Source organism: Ceratotherium simum, chromosome 5 (assembly GCF_057802395.1).
Source record: "Ceratotherium simum simum isolate JZ-2026a chromosome 5, ASM5780239v1, whole genome shotgun sequence".
NCBI lineage: Eukaryota > Metazoa > Chordata > Mammalia > Perissodactyla > Rhinocerotidae > Ceratotherium > Ceratotherium simum.
Genome location: NC_141904.1, coordinates 41135128 through 41160558, shown reverse-complemented (window position 1 = coordinate 41160558; position 25431 = coordinate 41135128). Strand labels below are relative to the sequence as shown.

Here is a 25431-nt window from a genome sequence, read left to right as displayed (position 1 = left end):
GGACCCGAGGGGCCTAGCCACCACCCCTACCCGCAGGGCGCTATGCAAAGGCTGCCGCTGCCTGGAGCTCGACTGCTGGGACGGGCCCAACCTCGAGCCGGTCATCTACCATGGCTACACTTTCACCTCCAAGATCCTCTTCTGCGACGTGCTCAGGGCCATCCGGGACTACGCCTTCAAGGTGGGCGCACCCCTGGTGGGGAGAGGAGGAGGCTGCTAGGGGCGGCCAACTCCTCCTAACCTGCCCTTGGGCCTCCAGGCGTCCCCCTACCCCGTCATCCTGTCCCTGGAGAATCACTGCAGCCTCCAGCAGCAGCGGGTGATGGCGCAACACCTGCGCACCATCCTGGGCTCCATGCTGTTGGACCGGCCGCTCGACGGGGACACCACCAGCCTGCCTTCCCCTGAGGTGTGCGGTGGGGATGGGGGTGTCCAGAGGAGAGGGCAGGTGGACGGGCTGGGAGGCCAGCTTGGTCTTGACCAGCTGCCCCTCCATCCCTAGCAACTGAAGGGGAAGATCTTGCTGAAGGGGAAGAAGCTTGGGGGGCTCCTGCCCCCCGGAGGGGAAGGCGGCCCTGAGGCCACTGTGTCAGACGAGGATGAGGCTGCGGAGATAGAGGATGAGGCAGTGAGGAGCCGAGTGCAGCACAAGCCCAAGGTTCAAGGGGGAGCAGTGGGGGGGGCAGCCCTGGGGCCCCCCATCATCATCATCCTGCATCACCTCGTGGGATATTGGCTGTATCTCAGTTCTCTGTGGCTGCCACTCAGACCCTCTGCCCCCCTCTCTCTGTCTGTCTCCCTATCTCTGTCTCTCTGTGTCTGGGTTTCTGGCTCTCTCAGTGCCTACCTGCCCCAACCTCTGACTCTAACTCGGGCCTCCCCATGGCCCCCAGGAGGACAAGCTCAGGCTAGTGCAGGAGCTCTCCGATATGGTCATTTACTGCAAAAGCGTCCACTTTGCGGGCTTCTCCAACCCTGGCACCCCAGGGCAGGCTTTCTATGAGATGGCGTCCTTCTCTGAGAACCGCGCCCTCCGACTGCTCCAAGAGTCAGGTGAGCTGATCGGCACCCTGAGGGTGCTGTCTGTCTGTCTGACCATCTGGGCTGGCCAGGGCCAGGCCTGACTCCCATCACCCAGCGTTGGGACTCCCTGCTGTTACCAGACAGAGCTGGTGGGGAGGGGCTTGGGGTCTCCAGGAGGCCACCACATCTGACCAACTCACACCCCCCTCAGGAAACAGCTTTGTCCGCCACAACGTGGGTCACCTGAGCAGGATCTACCCAGCTGGGTGGAGAACGGACTCTTCCAACTACAGCCCCGTGGAGATGTGGAATGGGGGCTGCCAGATCGGTATGGGTTGGCTGGGGCTGGGAGGAGGCCTGGATGAAGGTTTCAGTCCAGAGGGCCAGGGGCCAGGAGCCTATGGGAACCCAAGCAGGGCTAGACACAGAGATTTGTGGGCTCAGGAGCTGGTAATCTCTGTTTGGAAATATCCCCCCACTAGCAAGTCACAATTCTGAAACCCCATTATTAGCATACTAGTCCTTTGAATTCTGGCACCAGAAATGGAACTTGAGGTTGGTGTGTTGGGTCAGTTAGGGTGGCAGGAGGGCAGTAGGCATCGGAGTGATCCTGGACCCTGCTTCTACCTCCCCGTGTGACTCTAGGCCTCAGTATACCCTGAGCAGGCTGGGCTCTAAGGCCCCCGAGGCCAGCCCACAGCCTGTGACTGCTCTGTCCTGCCTGTAGTGGCCCTGAACTTCCAGACACCTGGGCCAGAGATGGACGTGTACCAGGGCCGCTTCCAGGACAACGGGGCCTGTGGGTATGTACTGAAGCCTGCCTTCCTGCGAGACCTCAACTCCACCTTCAACTCACGTTCCCTGGCTCAGGGGCCCTGGTGGACTCGGAAGAGGCTCAATGTCAGGGTATGGCTAGCTACAGGAGGGACAGGTACCCATGGGCCTCCCTTCCCCCTCACTACCATTCCTGAACCCTTAATTGTCCCCTACTTTTCCTCAGGTCATCTCAGGGCAGCAGTTGCCAAAAGTCAACAAGAATAAGAATTCAATTGTGGACCCCAAGGTGACAGTGGAGATCCACGGTGTGGGCCGAGACATGGCCAGCCGCCAGACCGCTGTAGTCACCAATAATGGTACGTGCTGGGCCTTGGCTGGGCCCAGCTACTGGAGCTGGTGTCCATGCTGTTGACATGGTGCCTGTACCCCTAGGTTTCAACCCGTGGTGGGACACGGAGTTTGAGTTTGAGGTGGTTGTGCCTGAGCTTGCCCTCGTGCGCTTCGTGGTGGAGGATTATGATGCATCCTCCAAGAATGACTTCATTGGCCAGAGCACCATCCCTCTGAGCAGTCTCAAGCAGGGTAAGAGTTTGTCAAGGGGAGGGCCCAAGGTGGGGGAGGCAGGGCCTGGCATCTCTTGGGCTGGGTCCGGCTGTCCCTTGAAGCATCCTCCCTGAGTGACCGGAACTCTCCCTTTGTGCCTGCCAGGATACCGCCACGTCCACCTCTTGTCCAAGAATGGAGACCAGCACCCATCTGCCACCCTTTTTGTGAAGGTGTCCCTCCAGGACTAGGCTTGGGGGGTCTGGTGGGATCTGCCCCAAGTGGGCCAGGCCCTCAGTCCACGTCTAGGGGCAGGGCAGGTATGGCTCTCCCAGCCTCTCCCTCAGAGCTAGAGGTGCCACCCTGCCTTCAGCTCCAACATCTTGTCTGTGCTGCTGCCTCTTTGGGGTCCCAGGAGCCAGTCCAGTCCCTGGAGCTGTCCTCAATTCCGTCAGGAACAACACTGCAACCCTCTCCGCCCTCTGGCCAGCCCTAGATTGAGGGTGTTTTTTTGTTTTTTGTTTTTGAGGAAGCTTGGCCTTGCGCTAACATCTCTTCCAAACTTCCTCTTTTTCTTTTTTCTCTCCAAAGCTCCAGTGCATAGTTGTGTATCATAGTTGTAGAGTTACAGCTCTTCTATATGAGACGCCACGTCAGCATGGCTTGATGAGCAGTCAGTAGGTCCGTGCCCAGGATCCGAACCCTAGGCCACCAAAGTGGAATGCGCGAACTTAACTGCTATGCCACCGGGCTGGCCCCTAGGTTGAGGGTTTTTATAAAAACCTTAAGATTAAGTCCTGTGGTCTCTTTACTTGGACACCAGAAAATCCCTGTAAAGCGTGTGTGTGTGTGTGTGTGTGTGTGTGTGTGTGTGGGTGTGGGTGTGTGTGTGGGTGTGTCCCGGAGCACTGGAGCCACAGCACCTCACTCTCCACCTATCCCATACTCACACTAGAGTGAGGGGGTGGTCCGCCCCCCTGGGCAGGAGGGATCAGCAAGAAACAAACCCCTCCATGGGGGACAGTACAGAGCTCAGTCCTTCTCTGGAATGTCACAGACCACGCCCTCCACGCCCTCCAGCTCCAGCCCCAGAGGCCCCTTCCCCCAGAGGTAGACTTGAGTGATCCAGACTTGAAAGCCCACACATCACACCTGTGAGGGCCACAAGCTTTTATTGACAAGTAGTGGGGCGACCCAGGAGTCTCTGAGTAGGGAGTGCCAGCAGGGTCTCTCCAGGGGCTCAGGTATGTGCGGAGGAGGTCCCTGTGGGGGGGGGGTCTTGGCCCTGTAGGGGGCACTGGCAGAGCCTGGGTTCAGAAGAAGCCAAGCTGCTTTTTCTCCTGCTGCTGCTTCCACTTGGCCATGCTGTAGAATTCTTCCTTGGACCTCCCAAAGATATCTTGGAAGTCAGAGTCTGAGAGATAGAACTGGGTAGGGAAGTAGGGGTGTGGTTGCAGGAGAAGGGTGTCAACTGAGCCTAGAATGTGTCCCACTCACCCAGAGGTGTCACCCAGGGCTCAAGGCTCTCCCACATCTCTCTGCCCATCACCCCATCTGGAACCCACATCTCCCCAGGCAGCCTGCCCCTTGCCCATCATCAGTGGGTCACACCCTGGGCAGCTCCAGCTCAGTTTTAGATGCATTAGTGCTGGGGCAGTGAGTGGCAGGGAGTCTCGGGCATCCACCTCTTTGTGGGCTGGGTCCACGCCATCTGGCAGGTCCTCAGCGGCCTGGTGCATCAGCTGTTCTCGAGGCAGGCTCCCGTTGATCCTGGATCTGGGGCTGCTATGGTAGCTGCTGGTGCTGGAGCTGGTGCTGGTCCTAGTGCTGGTGCTGGTGCTGGTCCTAGTGCTGGTGCTGGTGCTGGTCCTAGTGCTGGTGCTGGTCCTAGTGCTGGCACTGCTGCTGCTGCTGCCCGCCTTGGGGCCTAGCTCCAGCTCATTCTTTGAGCTGTCCTGGGAGCCCTTGAGGGCTTGTAGGGCCAAGGGGCCTGCCCTGCCATTGCTTGGCCATCTGGACAGCTGGAAGTTTTTGACTTCCTGTCCGGAGAGGGGACTTAGGCTGGGGAGGATGGGGAATAGGCCCCCACAGAGAGGCCACACGGCCCATTGGCCCTCTTGCCGCCAGCTGCAGCCCCTGCCTCCTACCAGGGCCTGGCTCTTTCCCTGCCCATCTGCCCATCTGGACCACACTGACGGAGCCCCAGACCCCCGGGGGAAGCCCAGGAGGCCCTGATACTCACTGCTGTTATCTCAGAGACGGCAGATGTCGCTCCCAGGCTGCCCTCCACCACCTCCTCATAGGACTGGTTGTTCTGGGGGCAAGAATCAGGCCAGGGGCAGGATGGAGGGGCACCAGTGGGACCCGGGAGGGGGCCTGAGGACAAGAGTAGGCCTCCCCCACCCACACTAGAGGACCCCAGGCAGGGCGATGACTCCTCTCAGTCTGCCCAGGGCAGGCCCCTCTCCCCCAGATGAGGGTGGGGCTGCGGGGCTCAGGCCTCTCTCACCATCCACTTGTACGGGTCCCAGGTGAGGAACCATCCAGTGAAGGTGGGAGGCTCATGGCCCTGCTTGACCAGCACGATGGGTGTGGATGGGCTCCTCCCTGCCGGATGGGTCTTCAGGTACTCCTGGCCCCAGGGCACCGCCTCCTTCTTCCACTCGCTTGCAGCTTCCCCAAGCCACAGGAAGATCTGGGCCACAGAGGGCGCCTGGCCTTGGGCAGGTGGAAGGGCTGCCCGGAGCTGACCACTTGCCTCCCACCTCTGTCTATCAGATGGTCTCAGAGCCCCTCACACACCATCCCAGCCAGCCAGACACACCCAGCAGGCTGGCCACCACACCCACACACCATAAACACGCCAGAAGGTCACAGGTATGCGTGTATGCACTCAATCCACATGCATTTATGGAGCACCTACTGTGTCCCAGGCACTGTTTTAGGCATTGGGGATTTGACAATGAAAAAAATAGACAAAAATCCCTACCCTTGTAGAGCTTTCATTTTATTGGGGTAGACAGGAAAATAAGTAAAATATGTAGTATATGAGTTGGAGAAAAATAAGGCAGGGAAAGAAGATAAGAAGTGTGGTGGTGGTGGGATATTGTAATTTTAAATTAGAGTCAGGAAGAGCCTTACCGAGAAAATGACATTTGAGTCAAGATCTGAGGGAGGTAAGGGAGCAAGTCACATGTGTGCCTGGGCAGGAAGTGTTCTAACAAGAAGAAACAACCAATCCAAAAGCCCTGAGTGTTCTGGCGTGTTCCAGGAGCAGCAGGGAGACCATTGTGGTTGGAGCACAGCAAGTAAGGGGAAGAAGGGAAGCAAACTGGGCCAGAGTCAGGGCCACCAGGTCACACAGGGCTGTGGTAAGGGCTTTGGTTTCACTCTGAGATGGGAGCTCACAAGCCTCATCAGCACACTCACATAGTGTCACAGACACAATGATGCAGACACGCACACATCCATCGCCACACAGGCAGACAGCAAATCACAGCCACCCACAGTCACACATAAACACAATCACACCCAATCACAGTCACACACACCCAGCCTGAAAAACCGCACAGAAACATAATTACCCAGCCACACAAACACAGTCACTCAGTGTCTCACACCTGCAGCCAGTTACATAGTCTCTCTTTCTCACACAGTCTCACCAGTTATAGCTGGTCTGGCCAGTTACAGCCAGTTATTTGACCACAGCCACATGTATGACACATACACATGCGGTCAGTCGCCCACTCAACACTGACACATGTCAGCCACAGGCACTCAGTTGCCTGGAATCACACATACCATCGTAAGGCACATGGAGTTACACACAACTACAAAACTGGTCACTGTCATACACGAGTCCCAGACACACAGTCACAGTGCCCTGCAGCCTCACTGTGACACAGACTCATCCACGGTCACACAGTTACAGTGTCACAATGTCACACACAGTCACAGACTCACCCACAGCCTTACATGCAGTCATATGGCTAGAAACACACAAAATCACACACACTCACACCCAGTTACACATATACAGACACACTCCATTCATGCTCCAGCCGGGCAGGGGTGGCTGCCTCACCTCCTGCCAGGTGTCCAGCAACATGATGTCATACTTATCCAGGTCCTCTTGGCTAAAGAACACGACTTCCGTGAGGACCAGGTGGCCCATCTGGCTGGAGCACTCAAAGAGTCGTGGCTGGAAGCTGGAGATGTCCTCGGGGAGCCTGGCCAGTGTGAGCACGAGGCCATGAGGGGCGCAAAGAGCCCTTGTCTCTCACCAGCCTGGGCCTAGCTAGTCCTCAGCCAGGACCCCTACCCCAGGAGCTGGGAAACAACTTCTCTGGGAGTAGGAGGCATGGGCCCTCCTCTGAGCTCCACCCATCCCATAATTCACTCCAGAAATGCCCTGCTCCTCTCTAGGCCTCAGTGTCTTTGTCTGTCAGTGGGGAAAGCAGATTAGGTGATCTCTCTAGACCCAGCCAGCTGTGGCACAGCTGCCCCATGAATTTTCCCAGGAGTGGGCGGGCACTGGGAAGGGGATGGCCGACTTAGTGGGGCAAGCCTGAGCTGGAGCCCTGCCCTCACTGGGCGGGAGGAGCTGCTGCTCCCACCCCTGGCTGGGAGCCTGGCCACAGGCCCAAGGTGGGAGGAGGGAAGCTAGGCTAAGAGAGGGGGACAGTAGTACTTAGGAGCTCAGCAGACTTGGGGGGAGTGCAGTGCGTAAACCAGGCCCCACAGGCAGAGCAGCCCTGGACTCAGCTCCCTCCTCCCTTTGAGGCCTCACTCTGCCCCACCTTCAGATATACACCCTTGTCCATTTATAGACCACACACATACACAGTTCTTGCACACTCCACACATGCTGTTTACCCACATGTCATATTACACTACACACATACACACACACACACACTGGGCGCCACCAACCCTGGGGACTGAGGTTGGGAAGCCTCTGCCAGTGGGATGGTCCAGAACTGGGACAATGCAGGGAGCACATTCAGCCAGCAGAGGGCGCCACTGCACTGCTCTCCCTAGCATCTTCCTGATCCAAAGTATCCAGGGCTGGGAGTGAAGCAGAGGGGCTGTGTTCCTGGGAGCCCTGGGGTGGGAAGCCAAGAGTCCTCAGTTCTAGTCTGGCCTCTTCAGATCTTTGTATGACCCTTAATTAGTCACCCACTCTTTCAGCCTCAGTCTCTGCCTCTGTGTAAGGAGAACACCATCCTCCCAACCCTGTCACCTCTTGTCGCTGGGGTAGGGAGCCCGGCCTCCCAGGGCCTCCCAGAAGTGAGGAGGCTCCTGACCCTCTAGCACCGTTTCCTCATTCTTCCTGGAGATGACAGGGACCACCATCCGTGCCATCTCACGCTGGTCACCACTGCAGCCCTGGCAGACAAAGAGCTGGATCACGCCCTGCAGGGAGAGAGGTCTCCACCCCCAGCCCCATGTCCACCACTCACAGAGGCCTGTGGAGAGCTGGGCCTGAGTCACAGGAGGCCTAGGCTGATGGTGGGGCACATGTGGGCAAGGGATCTCCCTTCCTCACCCTCCTAGCCTCCCTTTCCCCAGCTGATCAGGGTCACAGGGACTGGGACCCTCTTCAGGTCCAGAGCATTGGATGGGGACTCCCAGCCTTGGGGATCATTCATGATTTATGCTGAAGATCAGAGAAAACTACGGCCAACTGGACTAGCCCTCTTCCTTGCGAAGGGCATGCTCCCTGCTCAAGGCAGGAAGGAAGGGAGGCAGCCTGGGTCTGGCCTAGCTCTGGCCTGTGGACTCCCAGGTTCACCTGTCACTTTGTAACTTCCCCCAGGTTCCAGAGGGAACATTGTAGCCTCTCCCCCTGCCCTCCTCCTGGCCCCTTCTGAGGCCGGACTTAAAGTCTGCAGCCCCTGTGGAGTGGACCCATCCCTGCCTGGCACCCCTGCCCTGGGTGTGAATCAAGTGGTCAGTGCTGGGGGTACCTTCCCAAACCAGAGATAGCAGATGTCAGCTGTGACCAGCAAGAAGATGTCACTGGAGTTGAGGGCTGAGGCACGGGCTGGCACCTCCGTGGTCCTGGTGTTGTAGCTGTCGGTGCCTTGCACATGGAAGAGCCTCGTGGTGGATGCTGGCTGCCCCTTCCCATGGTGCCCCGTGTTTCCCTACAAGAGGGCTGGGCCTCAGGCTGAGGCAAGGGCTCCTGGGGGCCGCCTCCCTGTCCCAGTGGGGGACCCTCATTAAAGCCACCCCTGTTTTCTGGACCCTCTGAGTATGGAGTGTGAGGAGCCCGTCAGTCTAGGGTAGGGAACCAGGCCCTTTCTAAATGGACACCTCACCCCATCTCCGAGGGGTCACGGCATGGTTCCCCCAGGCCTTGAAGATGGAAAGTGGGGGCTGGCTTTGCCTATCTGTGATCCCAGGCAAGGCCCTGGATCCCTTTCAGTTCAACTTCCTCACCTGTCTCCTGCTTTGTGGCTGGCTCTCGGGACCGAGAGAAGAAACTCAGGCAGGGGTCACCCTTGGGGGTCCTGGGCCTCAGACAAGCACCAGGAACCCAGGGGGTGGTAAGCCGGGTCCCCAGCCTGAAGAGAAGGTGCTCAGCATGTGTGTGAGGGCCATGGGCACTTGGAGGAACCAGTGAGGCTGCGGCTGCAGCAGCAAGGTGGCACCTACCTGGAAGACCACTAGCTGGCCCTTGAGGATGGCGAGGAAGTGGGGGGGCTCGCTGCCCATCGTCACATGCTCCTGCACCAGGGCTCCATGGTACCTGAGGTCCAGCTCCTCAGCGTTGCAGGTCAGGGCCTTTATCTCATGTGCGGTGGCCTGGTGGCCCTGTAGGCAGGGGTGGTGAGGGCCTGGCGCAGCTCTTAGATCCCATTCTCAGATCCTTAGCTCCGGAGCTTGAAGGTGCCCACCACCCCCTCAGGTCGGCGCACCTGCCATAGGTACAGGATGTACTGGACACGGCCCATCTTCTGGTATGTGTAGAGTACAAGGTAGCAGTTGTCTGCACACAACTGTCCATGATGCTTGGGATCCATGGGTTGCCTGCATGAGTCCTGGATGCACCACATCTGGGGAACAGCGGACCAGTGGGCACAGGTGGCTCCTCTACCTGAACCAGCCCACCCACCCTGTGCCCAGCCAGAAAGCTCTCCTCAGCCTCGAGGCATGCCTCAGCTCTGCAGGCAAGGGGCTCGCTCCCAGCACTGCACCCACCCCACACTCTGTGTTGGGCTTGTGCAAGGATCTGCAGGTGACCCTTTCCCTCATGGGCCCCTGGGACCCACCACACTGTGCCAGCCTGCTGTCAGCCAGTACTCTAAGTTGGCGTGTAGTGCCTGGGACAAAAGAGCGGTGAGGACACCAGAGACTGCCGAGGCCACACACCACCCCCTGCCCGACCCCACCAGCCACAGCCCAGGTTAGGGGCAGACAGGTCCTGGCACAGCTGCTCACTGCTCAGGCCCAGGCAGCAGAAGCTGGGCAGAAGCCAGGCCTGGGCTGGCTCTTGGAAAAATTTCCTTTTTTCAAATGTCACTTAAAAAACAAAGCCTATTCACAGACTGAAAGGAAAACAGTTCCTCACACTAACAGTGTGATTTCTTGTTCCTACGGGTAGTGAGCATGGGCTCTGGAGCCAGGCAGACCCTGGCCAAATCCCAGGTCAGCCTGGTGTTGGCAGCGAGACCTTTCGGAGCTTCAGTTTTTCCCACCTATAAGGTGGGGATAGAACGCCCATCTCCACATGGCAGGAAACAATGCCTGGGCATCCTGTGCTCACACAGACCTGACAGCTGTCTCTGGGGAAGGTCTCCTCCAGACCGGAGCATCCAGAATCCTGCCTTTTGCAGAGAGGCTATGACCACACGCCACCCAGGAGAGGCAATTACATGGCAGCCAGGCCTCCCGACCATGGCCACTGCCCGCCCCACCTGCCTGTCCACTCAGTACCCACTGGGAGGGATCCCCTCCCTGCCTTTGTGCCTGGGGCCTGGGTGGCAGAGCCCCCTTCCTTCCCTCCCTAGCCCTCCTCTCTGTTTTCCTGTCTCCTTCTCTCTAGCTCCCTGTCTGCCCCCTCTGTCTCTCCCTGTGTACCCCATCTCTCCCGGATCCCCCCTTTCTCTTCTCCCCGTGCCCCCATCTGTCCCTGCTATTCGTCCCATCTCCTCCCCGCCCCACTCTCTGTCTCCGTCTTTCTCAGTCCCCTCTTCTCTCTGTCTCTCTCTGTCCCCCCTCCCTGTCTTCCTCTCTCTTTGCTGCCCACCCCCCACCTCTCTCCTTGCCTTGTCTCCTCTTATCTCAGTCTCTCCTCACTAATGGCCTCTGTCCAACCACATCAGGCCAAATGTAGGAAGCAGCCTCGGAGAAATGGTATTTTCTCTGACGTCGACCTATCTTGAGAACTAGAACCCCTCACGCAGGCCCAGCAGTCCTGTTCCCAGAATCTCACAGCATCCCCACACCTGCCTTGGGGCCGGATGGGACCCCAGTTTTTGCCCCCATTTTATAGATAAAAAATTGAAGCCCAAAGGAATAAAGGGCCCTGTCAACAAGTCAAGATACAACCCTGCCTTGTACAGAGCCGGGAGGAGGCCCCCAACTCCTGCATCTGGCAGAACACTGGTCTGAAAGCAGATGAGTGACTGACTGTGTGTGGCTGTGTGTGCGGTGTGTGGGGCTGTGATCATGTGTCATGCAAAGTTTGTGCAATTATATGCTTGCATTGTGTACTTGGCTGTGATTAAGTGCAGTTACAAGGTATGAGTATGTGTGTCTGTATTATCATATGTATGGTTGTGTTATACATGACAAAAGGTCACGATTAAGCATCACGTGTTACTGTGCTGTATGCCATGAGTGTTATGTGAGCGAGTGGCCATGGCTGTGTGTGATTGAGAGTGATGTGTAAGAGCCTGCTGTAGGGGGGTCGTGTGTATATGTTCACATGCCCTTGGGTGTTTCCGATTGTGTACAGATGTGCACCTGGGTGTACGTGGGTCACTTTAGCAGCCATACCGTTCACCTGAAGACAAAGCCAACCCCTGTGTGCCCGTCTTCCCCCAGCCAAGCCAGTGCCCCTCACCTCAACCTTCCCGGAGCCGTCGTCCACCATCCTAAGCTGGGCCGCTAGCTCTGGCTGGCTGTGCAGCTTGCCCACGTCCAGCTTTAACTGAGTCAATTTGCCTGAGGGTGAGGCAGACGGTGTCACTGGCGCCGTGTCCTTGAGCCCGCCCCGGCCAGCCCCGCCCCGCCCGCTCAGCCATCCCGCCAAGGTTCTGCGTGCCTCCTCGCGCCGGCCCCGCCCCCCGCGGGCCCCGCCCCGGCCCCGAAGGCCCCACCTCCGCCGCTCACCCACCCCGCCGAGGGTCTGGGCGCCTTCTCCGCAGGCCCCGCTGCGCGCCCTCAGGGCCCCGCCCCTCCCCATTCGCTCACCAATCCCGCCGAGGCTCTGCGTGCCGCCCCCGCAGGCCCCGCCCCGTCCCCGCAGGCCCCGCCCCTCCCGCTCACCCACACTTCTGAGGTTCTTGTTCCTGCGTCGCTCCTTAGACCACGTCCGGAAGAGCTGCTTGAACGCGGCGGACTCGGCGCCGTCGTTCACCACCTCCACGTTGGTGTAGGCCGGATAGCCCTTGGCCTGGATGAAGCCCTGGGGCGTGGGCTCTGTCAGGCGTGGGTCCCGAGGGCCCACTGCCCCGCTCCACCCGCGGGGACCTGCCGCTCGGGCTACAGGGCCATTGAACCTTCAGCAGCGTTAATTAACCAAGCTCATGATCCGCTGAAGGAGCTGGCTCCGTCACTCACTACCCACTTCTCCGAGGTCCCTGAGGACAGGCAGGGTTCCTTTAGTCCGGGCCTCGGGAAGGGCCGGCCATGACAACCGTCAGACCCCAGGCAGAGCCCCGTCTCCCCTCCTCTAAAAGGAGGGGGCGCCCAGTGCGGTAGGCTCCTCAGACCTCAAGGCAGGGCCGTGTCCTTTTACACATGGCTTCTTGGGTGCTATCTGGTCTTCCCCCCATCAGGGCGCCCAGGGCAGGCTACATGGCCCTGACCCCAGAGAGGGGCCCTGTGGTCCCCCTCAGACCCCTGGGCTGAGCTGTGTCATCTCCCTCAGGGCGGTTTGTCTCCAGGCTTGGACCCCAGGGCAGGGTCATGACCTCCTCCATCAGACAGGGCTCCCAGGGCAGGATGTGTTCATCTCCTAGCCCCCGGGGAGCAGGACTATCTCCCCTTTCAGACCCCAGGACATGGATGTCTCCCAGCTTAGCCTTCAGAGTAGGGCCATTTCTTCCCTCAGACCCCAGGGCAGGGCTGCCTCCCCCTTCAAACCCCAGGCAGCTCTATGTCCCTTTGACTCAGGGCCCCACAGACTCACCAGAGCCCGGCTGAAAGCAGCCTTTTTCTCCTGGAGGCTGGACATGCATCCCTGCCACACGTAGATCTTGAAACCACCATGGTCCAGGATGTAGCAGTCCTAGGAGAAAGAGTGGGGCTGGTCAGGAGGTAGTCTAGACTGGGTTGGGGTTGTGGGGTGGGTGGGGATGGATGGGTGGCTGGGGCCAGGCCTGCCTCACCTCCTCCTGCAGTAGGTCTTGAGTCAGTGGGGAGGTTGCCAACTCCTGGATCACCAGGTCCTTGCCCTTCTCGTAGACACTGGGGGACAGGCAGCCAGATGTGGGCAATTCAGCCCCTCCTTGGCCCGGCTCCACTCCAGCCCCCTTGCCAACTCCCCCTCCCCCTTGGAGGCAGAAGGCATGGGGGCTGGGGCGCTGAGTTGAGGTCTTGAGTTCACCGAAGCCTTGCTGTGGAGCCTTAGGCAGCTCCCTGGCCCTCTCAGGGCCTCAGTCACCCTGTCTACACAATGGGTTTCTCAGAAAGGCAGCCATGCAAGAGTACAGGCTGGGCCCAAGGTCCCACATGGCCTGCCCCAGAAACCCATAAGCCTTTTGTGGAGGGCTTTCTAGAAACACTGTGTTACTACAGTAATGATGGACATGCAGGCCTGGGCTATTCCACCCACCCTGCCCACTCCCAAAGTCTGCTCACTGGTAGAGGCGGACATTGGCCTTCTGCAGCTGGTTAACACTCTTGTTGGGCACAGCTGTGTGTAGGTTGCCCACTCTGCAGCCCAGCACAGCTTCCATGATCTGCATGAGGTCAGTGGCTTTGACCTCATCATCCACCACACAAATCTGTGCACGACCACCACGCTCCTTGTCCTGGAGGCTGCAGGTCAGGGCCAGGCCCTGTGGGAGAGGACCTGGCAGTCAGGGCTTCCCCAGCATGCCTCCTTCACCTCTCAGACAGTCTATTCCAGATCCTTCCTGTCAATGTTCAGCTCGCAGAGGCTGGGGGCAGGGGGAAGTATCCCCTTATCCTGGCATCCATGGGCACCAGCAGTGCAGGGTCTGGACTCAGCTTGCACCCATTAGGTGCTTCTCAGGTTGTAGCAGAGAGCCAAGCCCACCTCTTCAGGTGGCTGGAGGACCACCCTTCTCCCCAAGCCCTGCACCCCTTGGTTCCCAAGACAGACACTGACCCGCGCCTTCTCAGAAACGCTGGTCTTGGGCCCATTCCACTGGATCATCACCTTCCCGAGGTCCAGCAGGAAGACGTCATCCGTATTAAAGCTGTTCCAGGAGAGCTCCACCTGCCACAGCCAGGAGGGGCAGGGAAGGAGACAGGGTGTCATACCACCAGCACTCAGGTGGAGGGGTACCACAGCCTGTCCCCACTTATGTGAGCATAGCTCGAGTGTGTCACTTGTGTGCATGAAGCTGTGTGCAACTGGGTGTATGTGTGACCATGACACCACTATTATGGTGTGCGGGCACGCATCTATGTAACTGTATGAGCTCTTGAGGGTCACTCTGTGGGTAGGTCTCTAGGCATGTGCGACTGTAAGTACTGCTGCATTTCACAGGGTGTACATGACTGAGTGTGACCCTTTTCACTCAAAGCATGTCTGTAGCTGTACATGTGTAAACAAGTGGGGCATATCTGATGTGAACAAGTGTGTGAGCTCATGGGTGACAGTGTATGTGTGCCTGTTTGGGGGGCAGTGTGTTATCTATGGGTTAGGATAGCTATCATCCAAAGAGAGACACTTCTGAGAGTAGAAGCAGGGACTCTGAATAATTATGCCAGAAGAACAGGCAAAACCTGGGGCTGCATGATGTCCCTGCATGACCAGGGATGTATGGTCACTGCACTGTGGGTGACAGTGTGTGAGCCTGTGTGGGACTGTCTGTGAGTCACAGGGCTGCCACACACCATGTAGACAGTAACGTGCACAACTCAGGTGTCATCAGTCACATCGGAGACATCAAACACTTGAATGTTCATTACCCCAAATTCCTGCCAGAAGGCAGCAAAGTGTCCCATTCTAACGAGATCAGTATTTTCCCTTAATTTCCTGATAGATGGAAGCAAGGGACACCCTGTTCTAATTTGCACAAGGGCACTCTGTGGACTACAGTGGCCCCGGGGGTAATAGTGGGAGACAGTGTGTGTGCCTATGGGTGACAGTGACAATGTGTATGAGAGTGTGGGGCTGTGCACCTCCCACCCCAAATCATGCTACTCCCTATTGTGCCACTTACAAGGACCAGCCAGGTGAACATCTTGTCTGCCTCACCTCCCCAAGTTCTTAATATGCCCATGAGACAGATGAGGAAACAGAGGGTCAGAGGAGCCATGGCGGGGGTGGAGCTAGAAGCCTGGCTCTGCCTTCTCTCTCCTCGTCCAACAGGCCATCTGGGAATGCTGACAGCCCATGTTCCTCCCACTCCCCCGTCACCTCCCACACTTCCCTGTACTTCAGTACACGCAGTCTGAGCTGAGTCCAGAGGTCAAGGGGCATCCCTGGCAGCCCTCACCTCGGTGGCTGACACGTGCTTCCTCCCTTGGATGTGCAGCAGTCGCTGGATGTTGTACATGTTGGTCTCCACGTGCTTGAGGGCAGAGGCTAGGCCTCCTTTCCTGTAGCTGAGGAGGGCATGGGGTCTCACGTAAGACCAGACCCTGCCATGTGCAGGTGTGAGCACATGCACACACACGTAGGGATATGCACGTGCCTGTTTAATACATGTGTGCAAGGAGATATGAACACGTGTGTATAAGCACGAGTACACACGAGGGGGCAGGAGTGTGCATTTGTTTATCCATGTGTAGATATGTGGACACGCATGTATATGTACATGTATATATGCGGGAGCATAGTGTGTAGCTGTCTATCTGTGTACACACACATGCACCTGTATACAAGTGCGACATGAGTGTTTATCCATATGAGTAAAGATGTGAGTGTATGGAATTTGGGCAACAGCATATATGAGTGTAGGTGGACATGAATATTCATGTATGTGTGTAGGTGTGCCCATCTGTAGGTGGACACACATAGGGGTGGCGTGTTTTCTGTATGTGCATGTATACGTGTGTGCGTGTGTCCAGGTATATACCACATGCATGTATTAGGTTCAACTGTGTGAAATAGAAATGATTGAATATTGGCAGTTTCCTGTGGTTCAACCTGATATATTGCAGTTATTAATTTAATAAATATTTGAAGCAATTTACAGCAAAATACATTTCTACTGGGGACAGTAACGTAAAAGCAAACTCAAAACAACATTGGTGTCCACTCCAGGGTACGTACCCAAGAGAAATGAAAAACATGTCCACACAAAAACTTGTGTACAATGATAGATAACTAAACTTATCGCGGTAATCATTTCACGGCATAGGTAAGTCAAACCATTATGCTGCACACCTTAAACTTATACGGTGACGTATGTCAATTATATCTCAATAAAACTAGGGGGGAAAAACCCAAAACTTGTATACAAATGTTAGTAAAACAACCCAAATGTCCATTAAGTGATGAATACATAAAATGTGGCACATCCATACATCAGGAGTGTTTAATTCCATTTATATGAAATGTCCAGAACAGGCAAATCTATACAGGTTGGGGGAAGGGAGGGTTGCAGGGAGATGGGGCGTGACTGCTTAAAGGGTATGGGGCTTCTTTGTGGGCTGACGGAAATGTTCTAAAATTGTGGTGATGGTTGCATAAGTCTGTGAATATACTAAATCACTGAATTGTATATTTTAAGTGGGTGGGTTGTATAGTATGTGATTTGTATCTCAATAAAGGTGTTACGCTTTCCCTCAAAACAGCCCACACACTAGAGAAGAGGGAGAGAGCCACACCAGGCAGCCCAGCCACCCCACCAATCTGTCCCTCCCCTCTGTCCCCCACCCCCCCACCCCTCCATCCCTTCCCTCTACCCCTCCTCCCCCTGTCTCTGCTTCCCCCTCAACTCACATGATCCCCGTGCGGAAGCAGCTGCGGAAACAGTCGGACTCGTGGCCCTGCACCTCGCGGTGCTGCACAGGGGCAACACCCAGCGCCTCCTGTAGGTGCTGCACAAAGGTGCCCGCCGCGGCCTGCGCGTCAGCGCCCGCCTCTTTCCCGACCCAGTAGTGCAGGTTGCTGGACGCCCCCTGCGTGGCCTTCAGGCTCTGGGGGACCTAGGGCCCAGGTGTTCTTTATGTGGGTGGGATGCGGGGAGAGGGCTAAGGCCCCGGTCGAGGATGTGCCAAGGGTCTTGGAGAGACTGGGCAGGTGCTTCCACAGGCAGGAGATGGAGAATGGGGAGGGATGGGTGAAGAGGCCTCAAAGGCAGCAGCCCCCTTGTGGGATGCGATTCTTGGGCTCCCAGCCTGCCTCTTCCCAGGGCAGAGCTCAGTCTACACCATCAGACTCCCCAGCTGGGCCATGACACCCCCTCAGACAGACTCCCCAGCTGCTCACATGGAGGACGATGTAGCAGTGTTCCTCAAAGAAGTTCCCATAAGCCCGCTCGGGTACTGGCACCATCTTCAGGTTCTAGGAGAGGAGGGTGTCTAGCGACAATTCAGGAGACCCACCCACCCACCCATGACCCTCTAGGGTGGGCTGAGGGAGGGAACTCTGATCTGGGAGGTGGCCTGGAAGAAGCCTAGTCTCAGAGACTGCACACCAACTCTGCTGTCTGGTCATGCCCCTCACCTCAATGATCCACACGTGGAGGTCCCTATGGCTCTCGATAGCTGGGAGGCCCTTGTTGATGTCCATCCTAGGCCAGGCGGGAGTGAGGGAGGAAACAAGAGTCAGAGTTCTCAGGCCCTGGCCACCTGTACTCTGGGCTCCAAGCAAGAACTCTTCCCACCTACAGCTCTCCAAAGCACCTTCGTCATAGAATGTGCCTTTCATTAGGTCAGCTATGTAAACAAAAATGCCAGCAAACCAGGACAGGTACCACAGACGTCGGCACAGAGGCTTTGCAAACAGGGACCTGTTCTGTCGTCTGTGGTTGTGTTCTGGAAACAAAGCTGAGCTCTGTGGACAGGGATAGGCTTTGAACATAGGGACAACCTCTGGCAACAGACAGGGAGTTAGAAACAGGCTATGCAGACAGGCACAGGATCTGCAGTCAGGGACAGTCCCTGTGGACAGTGATAGGTTATGCAGACAGGCAGAGGTTCTGCTAGTAAGAGGTTCTGCAGGCAGGGACAGACTCTGCAAACAGGGACAGGCTCTTGAAATGAGACTGAATTCTGTAGACAAAGACAGGCTCTGCGCACAAGGACAGAGCTGCAAATAGGCATAGGTTTTCCAAACAGTCAGGAATGGGCTATGCAAAGAGATCCGGCACCTGCAGAGAGTGATAGGCTATATAGATAGGGAAAGGCTCTGCATACACGCATAGGCTCTGCAAACAGGAACAGCTTCCTCAGACTGAAGAAAGGGATGCAACAGGCACAGGTTCTCCTGACAAAAATGAGTTCTGTAGACAGGGTCGATCTGTGTGTATAAAGACAGCCTGTGCAAAGAGACACAGACTCTATCCAGGGAAATTCAGACAGGCCAGGCAAATAAGCAAAGATTGTGAACACTGAGAAAGACTCTACAGACCGTCACAGGTTTTGCAGGTATGGAGAGCTTTGCAGACTGGGAAAGGCTTTGCACATGTCGATGGGGACTGACCCTTAAGACAGGGACTCTGTGCATAAGAGACAGACTCTGCAGATACAGAGACAGCTACATGGATAGGCAAGGCTCTGCAAATAGGCACAGCATTTTCAGTCAGAGAAATGCTTTCTAGATAGAGGCAGGCTCTTGAAGCAGGCAAAAATTCTCTAGGCATGGTCAGGCTCTGCATGCAGGGACAGCCTCAGGAAACAGACTCAAATCCTGCATACAGGGAGATGGGAACAAGCTGGGCAAACAATCATGAGCTATGCAAAGAGATCCAGGCCCTGCAGACAGGGGCTCTACAGACAGAGACTTTGCACATAGGAAGAGGTTTTGTAAGCTCACACAGGCTCTGCAAACAGATAGGCTTTGTTAACAGTGACAACTTCTTCAGAGAGGGCAGGATTTGCTGAAATGAGCTGGCAGGGAAATCAGCTTTTTGTTCAAGCACAGATGCCCCAGACAAGGGCAAGATCTTGAGACATGGCTGGGTTCTGTAGAGAGCCTGGGTTCTGCAAACAGGGACAGGCTTTATAGAAAAGGATGAGTTCTGGAAACAGATAGAGGCTCTGTAAATTGGGACAGGCTCTGCTAACAGGTACACATGGAATTAGGAATAAAGTGTGCACACAGGCATAGGCTCTGCAAACAGGGATGTGCTCTGCAGAAAGAAACAGGTGCTCCCAGATAGACACAGCAACGCCTGAGAGTGATAAACCTTTCATAGGAATAGATCCTGCAAGCAGACGCAGTGTCTATCCAGGGAAATTCAGATAGGCTGTGCAAACAGGCAAGGCCCTGAAAAATGTCCTAGACTGTACATATAGGGCTCAGGTCCTGCAGACAGAACCAGGCTCTGAAATTGGAAAAGACTCTGCAAACAGGGACATAGTCTAGAGACAGAGGCACTTACTGCAGAGGAAACAGGCTCTGCTGATAGGGACAGGTACCGAAAACAGACAAAGCTTTGCAAACAGGAACTGTCTTCAGGCAGAAAGGGGTGTCCCAGACAAGGACATCAGACAAGCTCTGTAGACAGGGATAGGCTCTGCATGCAGGGCAGCTTGCATAAAAGCAAATCTTATACACAGGGAAATAGGGACAGACAGTTTAAAAAGACTCAGGTTCTGAAAAAAGGCAGACTCTGAAAATAGACACAGGCTCAGGACACAAACAGCCTCTGCAGACAAGACAAAGGTTCTGCAAACCCAGGGCAGACTCTGCACAAGACTGTCTCTGAAGACTGTGACAGAGTCTGCAGCAGGTGACAGGCTTAGGTAACCTGAGTGGGTCAGATAAATCAGGCATAAGCACTCTTAAATTCTTGAAACAGAGCTGAACTCTTAATACACACAGACCTGCAAACAGCCACAGGCTCTGCAAACAGCAACTTGGCTCTCTTGAGTTTATGCCCTGTGGTTCTCAGTGTGCACAGCAAAGAAAGAAATGTGGAATGAGAGGTATTTGGAGAAGGGGGCTCTCGATTTTGTTACATCTTGGCAGGTGACTCTCAACTACCCCAGGCTTCCCTTACCACTCCTTCAGAAACCTCTGTGTGAGGCTTGGTCATTCCTTCATCCACGGAAGTTCTTTCTACATCTAACCTAAATCCTGCCAGTTGCAACTTTTTCTTCTTTTTTTTTTTTAAACATGTGGCTTTTTTTTTGTGTGTGTGTGAGGAAGATCAGCCCTGAGCTAACATCCATGACAATCCTCCTCTTTTTGCTGAGGAAGACCGGCCCTGAGCTAACATCTATTGCCAATCCTCCTCCTTTTTTTTTCCCTTTTTCTCCCCAAAGCCCCAGTAGATAGTTGTATGTCATAGTTGCACATCCTTCTAGTTGCTGTATGTGGGACGCCTCCTCAGCATGGCCGGACGAGCAGTGCGTGGGTGCGCGCCCAGGATCCGAACCCAGGCCGCCAGTAGTGGAGCGTGTGCACTTAACCACTAAGCCACGGGGCTGGCCCCGTGCAACTTTTTCTTCTTGCTGCTGCTTTGCTCAATATACCCAGAAGTCACTTCTTTCTGATTTCTCACTCCTAGTGGCCCTGGTGTGGTGTGAACTCATCTCCCTTCCCCACTCCACTCCAACTGTGTCTTATCAGCAATAGGAACACCCTTGGCTCTGCTGGCCCTGCATGACCAGGAGAAACAAGGTGGGAGGGGAGATACAGAGTTACAGAATCAAAGCATAGTGTGACAGGTGACACAGTGGCCTGCATTCCTTACACCTTTGTCCAGGGTCCCTAAGGGCTGGGCTCAGGCCCTGGTGAGCTCACAGTGCACTGTGGGAAACACCCAACCCTCTCAAAGAGGGTCAAGGTGGCCATGGAGGGTGGGGGGGTGGGAGCGGGGGAGGGGGCCGCCCAGAGCAGGTTGGGCAGGGGTGGGGCCTGCTGGGGTTTAGAGCTGTGGGGGGGCCTGCAGCCCCTCTGAACATGCTCTGGAGACCACATATGCTATTGGTATGGTCTCCTTCACTAGAGCAGAGGATTCCCAAGGCCAGGGGCTTGTCTTCTTGTTTACTGCCGGCTCCCAGCTGCCTGACAGCCAACAGGTACTCAGCAAATAGTTGTTGAAGGAATGAAACCTGTCACCTGTGACTTGTGAGTCGACTGAGTGAAAGTGGATGGAGAAGGGAGTCACCTAGTGCTCTAACTGCACCCAGAACTGCTGTTGCAGTTGATGGCCTGTTGGTGTGACAGTGATATGAGTGACAGGCAGACACGGTGACCATGTAATGGTAGTCTCAAGCAACAGAAAATGTGATGACAACGAGTGACAGGCATAGTGACATTCTACAGTGATCAGCAGAAGCAGCGACCAGTGACAGAGACCAGGGCACAGGCAGGCAGTGACCAGAGGTACAAACTATGGGCTGAAGGAAACAGCGTCAGAGTGACAGGAAGACTGACTTGCCTCAGCACAGTAGTCACCAGGGCCCCATGTGGGGCAGGAAAGTCAAACTGGCGGCCGGAAAGTTGGGACTGGGCTGGTTTCACTGGGCAGGGACAGCATCACCCCCAAGGGGCTGGGAGGGTGCCCTGATATCCAGGTCCAGCCTGGGGAGCCAAACTCTCAGGCTCCTAGTGCCTGAGACCCTAATCCCCATGTAACCTGTGTTCACCGTCTTCCAACCGGGTTCTGGGGTGATGGGGGAAGGGATGCTCAAAGAGCAGGGGCCCCCTCTCTTCCCGAACCCCCTTCTTTCCTCTAGGCGGTCACTTTCTCCCTCAGGGGCTCTTGCCTCTCCAGAGCACCCCCTCTAACCCACCAAGCTCTCCTACCTGCAGATCTCCCCTCTTTCCCTGGGGAACTCCCTTCCATCACCTACCCTGAGTGGGGACCCCCACCCTGTGTCCTCTCCCTCCTACTGGAAGCCCCCTTCGTTTCCCTGGGGGCTTGCTCCCTCTACCTGGGGCCTGCTTTCTCTCCCAGATGCCTAATTCCTCCTCTGACAATTCTCTCCCCCGTCCTCCCTCCTTTCCTAGATGCCCCTCTTTCCCCACTAGGCACCCCCATTCTCCTCACCATGCATCTTCCCTCCCCAGTGCCCGCTCCTCTCCTCTGACTGCCCCACCTCATGTCCCCCATCCTCCTCCAGACACCCTCTTCTCTCCCCTAGTGCCTCATCCTTTTCCCAGGGCGTCCTCCTCCCGCACCCCTTTCCTCCCCCAATGCATCCTCTCTACCCCTGTCTTCTCTTCCCTCCCCTAGGTTCTCCTCCCCACAAGTGCTCCCTTCCTCCTCCAGACTCCCCTTATTTCCCCTAGAGCCCCCTCCTTTCCCCATGTGCCCCCTCTCTTTACCCAGGCGCCCCTCCCTCCTCTGGCACCCCTCTATCCCCCCAGGTGCACAGTTTCCTCCTCCCGAGGCACCTCTGAAGGGGCGGGCCCTGAGGTTACTTTGCCTCACTTCCAGGAAGCAGGGAGGAGCGCTGCCGGCTGGAGTGGGAGGAGGGAGGGCAGGGTCTGGGCCCCCGGTGTACCGACTCTGTGGGTGACAGAGACCCCCATCCGAGTACAAAATCTGCCCCTTTCTTCCCCGTGGGTCGCTCTGGCCACAGCCTCCCTGCCCCCACCGGTGTTCTCACTTGAGCTGCTCGCTGCCTCCAATTCCGCCAGCCCGTCAGCAACCCTGAGCCCTGTAACCCATAACCCACGCTGTACACTCCTGACTTGGAACAGTCCCTCCCCACCCGGTTCCCAGCGCCCCCTCCCTGCCCACCTGTACCCTGTGCCCCCTCCCTGCCAGGCCTACCTGCTGGAAACTGCTCGCACCTTCACCCTGCCTGTGGGCAGTGCTGGGCCTGGCACAGGGCCAGGCTCTGCCAACCGCACCCCCTCCAGTGTAACTCAATCCTTGCTCCCGCCCTGTAGGACACACCCGCTGCTCAGCGGGCTGGGCATTCAAACTTAATCAGTCAGTCAGTCAACAAATATTAACCTAGCTCTCTGAGAGCCAGCCCCCTCCCCAGGGCCATGGCTGGTCTGCCAGGCCGCACCTCCTGGGTACTGGTGGCCAGAGAGAGCAGGGGATGGAGGCCTGGCTGGGCCAAGATGTGGGGTGTGGAATACACTGTGACTTCCCTTCTCTGAGAGCCCAGATGGGCCCCTGATCCCCGACCCCAGAAGGCCAGGCCACCCCAGCAAACTTGAGCAGGGAGCAGGACTAAGGCTGGTGGGGGGCGGGGGTGGCAGTCTGGCTCTGTGAGACCCAGGTCACTTCAGGAGGTAGGGGAAGGTGGCCAGGGCTCCCTCGAGCATCTCTGCTGTCCTCCCCACCCCGAGTTTGGGCTTGCTGCCTGTCACACTCCTCCCCAGGGAGTGCTGATACCCACTATGGGGAGGCCAGTCCAGCCCTTGCAGGGAAGACACCACTCCCACACCTTGGGCTGCCCCCTCCTTCCCTTCCAGATTGTGGTGTGGGGGGAGGTGCTGAAAGTAGAGCCTTCCAGAAACTCCACGGGCATGGCCATAGGCCTCAGACCCAGCCATGGCCCAGCCATTGTGGACACCCCTTCCAGGGCACACTACTAAAACCAAGCCCCTTTCCCCATGTCCAGTCCTCACCCCCCACTGCTCCCTGTCACAGGGTGAGGGGACTCCAGGAAATCTGGGTCCATCTGTGCCCAGTAGGACCTACTGCCAGTGCACGACTGTGTTTAACAGACAGGAGTTAATGGGTCCTTGTGTGTGAAGGGATGCCCGTGTCACAGGCACTTGGTCAGTCCCTGTGTGTGTCTGACCTCGTGTGTGAGAGAATGCCTACCTAGTCCTCTGTTCCTGTACGTGACCGTGTGTGTTTGGCTTCGCCTGTGCATACCTGTTTTCCCGGCTCCTTTTGTCCCTGTACCCAGCAAAATTCCATGTACCCACTTCTCCCCACTTCCTCATCTCGGATTCTCTCCTCTTTCCACTCTCCTTGGTGCCTGCATTCCCTGGAAATAGTTCTTTCCTAGTCGCCAACGCCCCCTCTTGCCAAAGCTGGTGGTTGGTTCTCTGTCTTCATCTTACTCTCCCTCTCACCAGCCAGGGACCCCTCTGACCACACCTTCCTCTTGAAACAGCCCACAGCCCAAGTTTTCTGCCCACCCACTGGCCACTCCATTGTCTCCTTTGGGGCCTTTAAATGTCGCTGGGCACAGAGCTTAGGCCTTCGCTCTTGCCTCTTTTCTATTTTCTTTCCAAGTTCCAGTCCTTAGGCTGTAAATACCACGGAAATGCTACTGGCTCTTCTGACCCAACTCCCCACTCCTTCCAAACCCCACCCCAGCCTCAGTCTCCTTCATCTAACTGTCTGGTCACATCTCTCCTGGCACGTCTAACCTCACACTTGACATCCACGGCAGGCCTCTCTCAGATCCACCTCCTCCGAGCCTCAGGAAATGGCCTGAACATCCAGCTGATTGCTCAGGCCACAAACCTGGGAGCCGTCCTGGGTTCCTCTCCTTCCCTAACACCTACAGTGCAGCCAGTGGCCAGTCTGCTTCATCCCGGTGGCTGGTTCATCCCGGATCCTGAACCTTGCCAGCCCTGCTCCAGGAGCCAGCCTCTCTCACCAGTTGGCAGCATGAGGCTCCCTCTGTGTCTCTCGGTCTCTCTGGCCCCTATGTCTATCCTCCCACAGTAGCCAGAGGGATCATTTAACCATAAATCAGATGGTGCCACTCCCCTGCTTCAAACCTCCCAGTGGCTTCCCTAAAACCCCAAATTGCCTGTCCCTCCGGCTGCATCTCCTATCACTCTCCTCATCGCCCACTATGTTTTAACTACAAGATTCTTTTTGTCCCTTAAGATGCCAAGCTTATGCTAGTCTCTGGACCTTTGCGCTAGCTGCTTCCTCTGCCTGGAAGCCTCTCCCCTGGATCTCCCCACAGCTCCTTTTCCGCATTCCGGCCCCAACCAAAATGGCACCTCGCCAGAGGGGCCTATCCTCACAGCCTTAGCTAAAGCGGTGCTCCTCCCCAGCTTTCCTCATCTTCTTGGTGCTTTCGGAAGCCGACAACTTCATTGCTTTGGATCCTGGTTTAGTGTCTGTCCCCAGCTGTAGTGTGAGCCCCTTGTGGGCAGGGCCTTGCTCATTGTTGTAGCCCCCCTTCTAGAATGGTGCCTGGCGCACGGTACTTGCTTAATAAATATTTGCTGACGTGCTCCTGTGGCCTATGACTGATCCGGTGGGGTGTGTTTGCACCCTCTGTTGGGCGCTGTCCTGAAGCCAGGCCTGGAGTTGAGTCCTCTCCAGCATCAGGTTCCAATTCCAGCTGAAGCGCCCACTAGCTAAGTGACTTAAGTGACTTGGGAGATGTTTCTAAGGCTTTTTCTGAGCTGACATTTCCTCCTCTGGGAAGGCAGGGAAGGTCACATCCCTTCACCTCCGTTGTGGGTAGGACACCCCACCTGGCACAATCCAGCCTCAGCAGCTTAGTGGGGGCACATGGACCTCTCCAAGGCCCCTCCTCTCAGAATTCTCTGGGTTTCTAGGACCCATAACTGCCCCATACCAAAATGGCCCCACCCTGTAACCTGTGATCCCAGGCCCAGGAGAGATGGCAGTGAGCCCGAGGGCCTAGCCTGGG

General features: G+C 56.5%; 2 protein-coding genes across 5 annotated transcripts in view; one reads left to right on the top strand and one right to left on the bottom strand.

Moving 5' to 3' along the window:
• The window catches only part of PLCD1 (phospholipase C delta 1), a 28761-nt gene extending 25624 nt beyond the window's left edge, over window positions 1-3137 (top strand). For all 3 annotated transcript variants that reach the window (XM_004419504.3, XM_004419503.3, XM_087430718.1), the window contains 9 exons: window positions 37-181; window positions 260-409; window positions 503-658; window positions 894-1053; window positions 1235-1351; window positions 1751-1929; window positions 2024-2156; window positions 2233-2382; window positions 2509-3137. In XM_004419504.3, coding sequence (XP_004419561.1) covers window positions 37-181; window positions 260-409; window positions 503-658; window positions 894-1053; window positions 1235-1351; window positions 1751-1929; window positions 2024-2156; window positions 2233-2382; window positions 2509-2594 — 1276 coding nt within the window. In that variant the 3' untranslated portion in view covers window positions 2595-3137. The remainder of the gene's footprint in view (window positions 1-36; window positions 182-259; window positions 410-502; window positions 659-893; window positions 1054-1234; window positions 1352-1750; window positions 1930-2023; window positions 2157-2232; window positions 2383-2508) is intronic.
• Window positions 3138-3498: 361 nt separating this feature from the next.
• VILL (villin like) lies at window positions 3499-22663 on the bottom strand. 2 transcript variants are annotated; one of them, XM_014790577.2, is made up of 20 exons: window positions 22614-22663; window positions 17387-17453; window positions 17150-17224; window positions 16661-16866; window positions 15210-15318; window positions 13871-13981; window positions 13378-13577; window positions 12906-12984; window positions 12707-12805; window positions 11842-11980; window positions 11417-11517; window positions 9267-9404; window positions 9004-9162; window positions 8313-8492; window positions 7586-7731; window positions 6428-6572; window positions 4853-5038; window positions 4586-4657; window positions 4029-4382; window positions 3499-3770 (listed from the first exon to the last, which is right to left on the bottom strand). In XM_014790577.2, the coding sequence occupies exons 2-20, from the start codon at window positions 17450-17452 to the stop codon at window positions 3657-3659; spliced, it is 2679 nt and encodes an 892-aa protein (XP_014646063.1). In that variant the 5' UTR covers window position 17453; window positions 22614-22663; the 3' UTR covers window positions 3499-3656. The 2 variants fall into 2 exon arrangements, with proteins under 2 accessions (XP_014646063.1, XP_087286843.1); XM_087430717.1 differs by having other exon boundaries at window positions 3678-4382.
• Between the last annotated feature and the right edge of the window lie 2768 nt (window positions 22664-25431).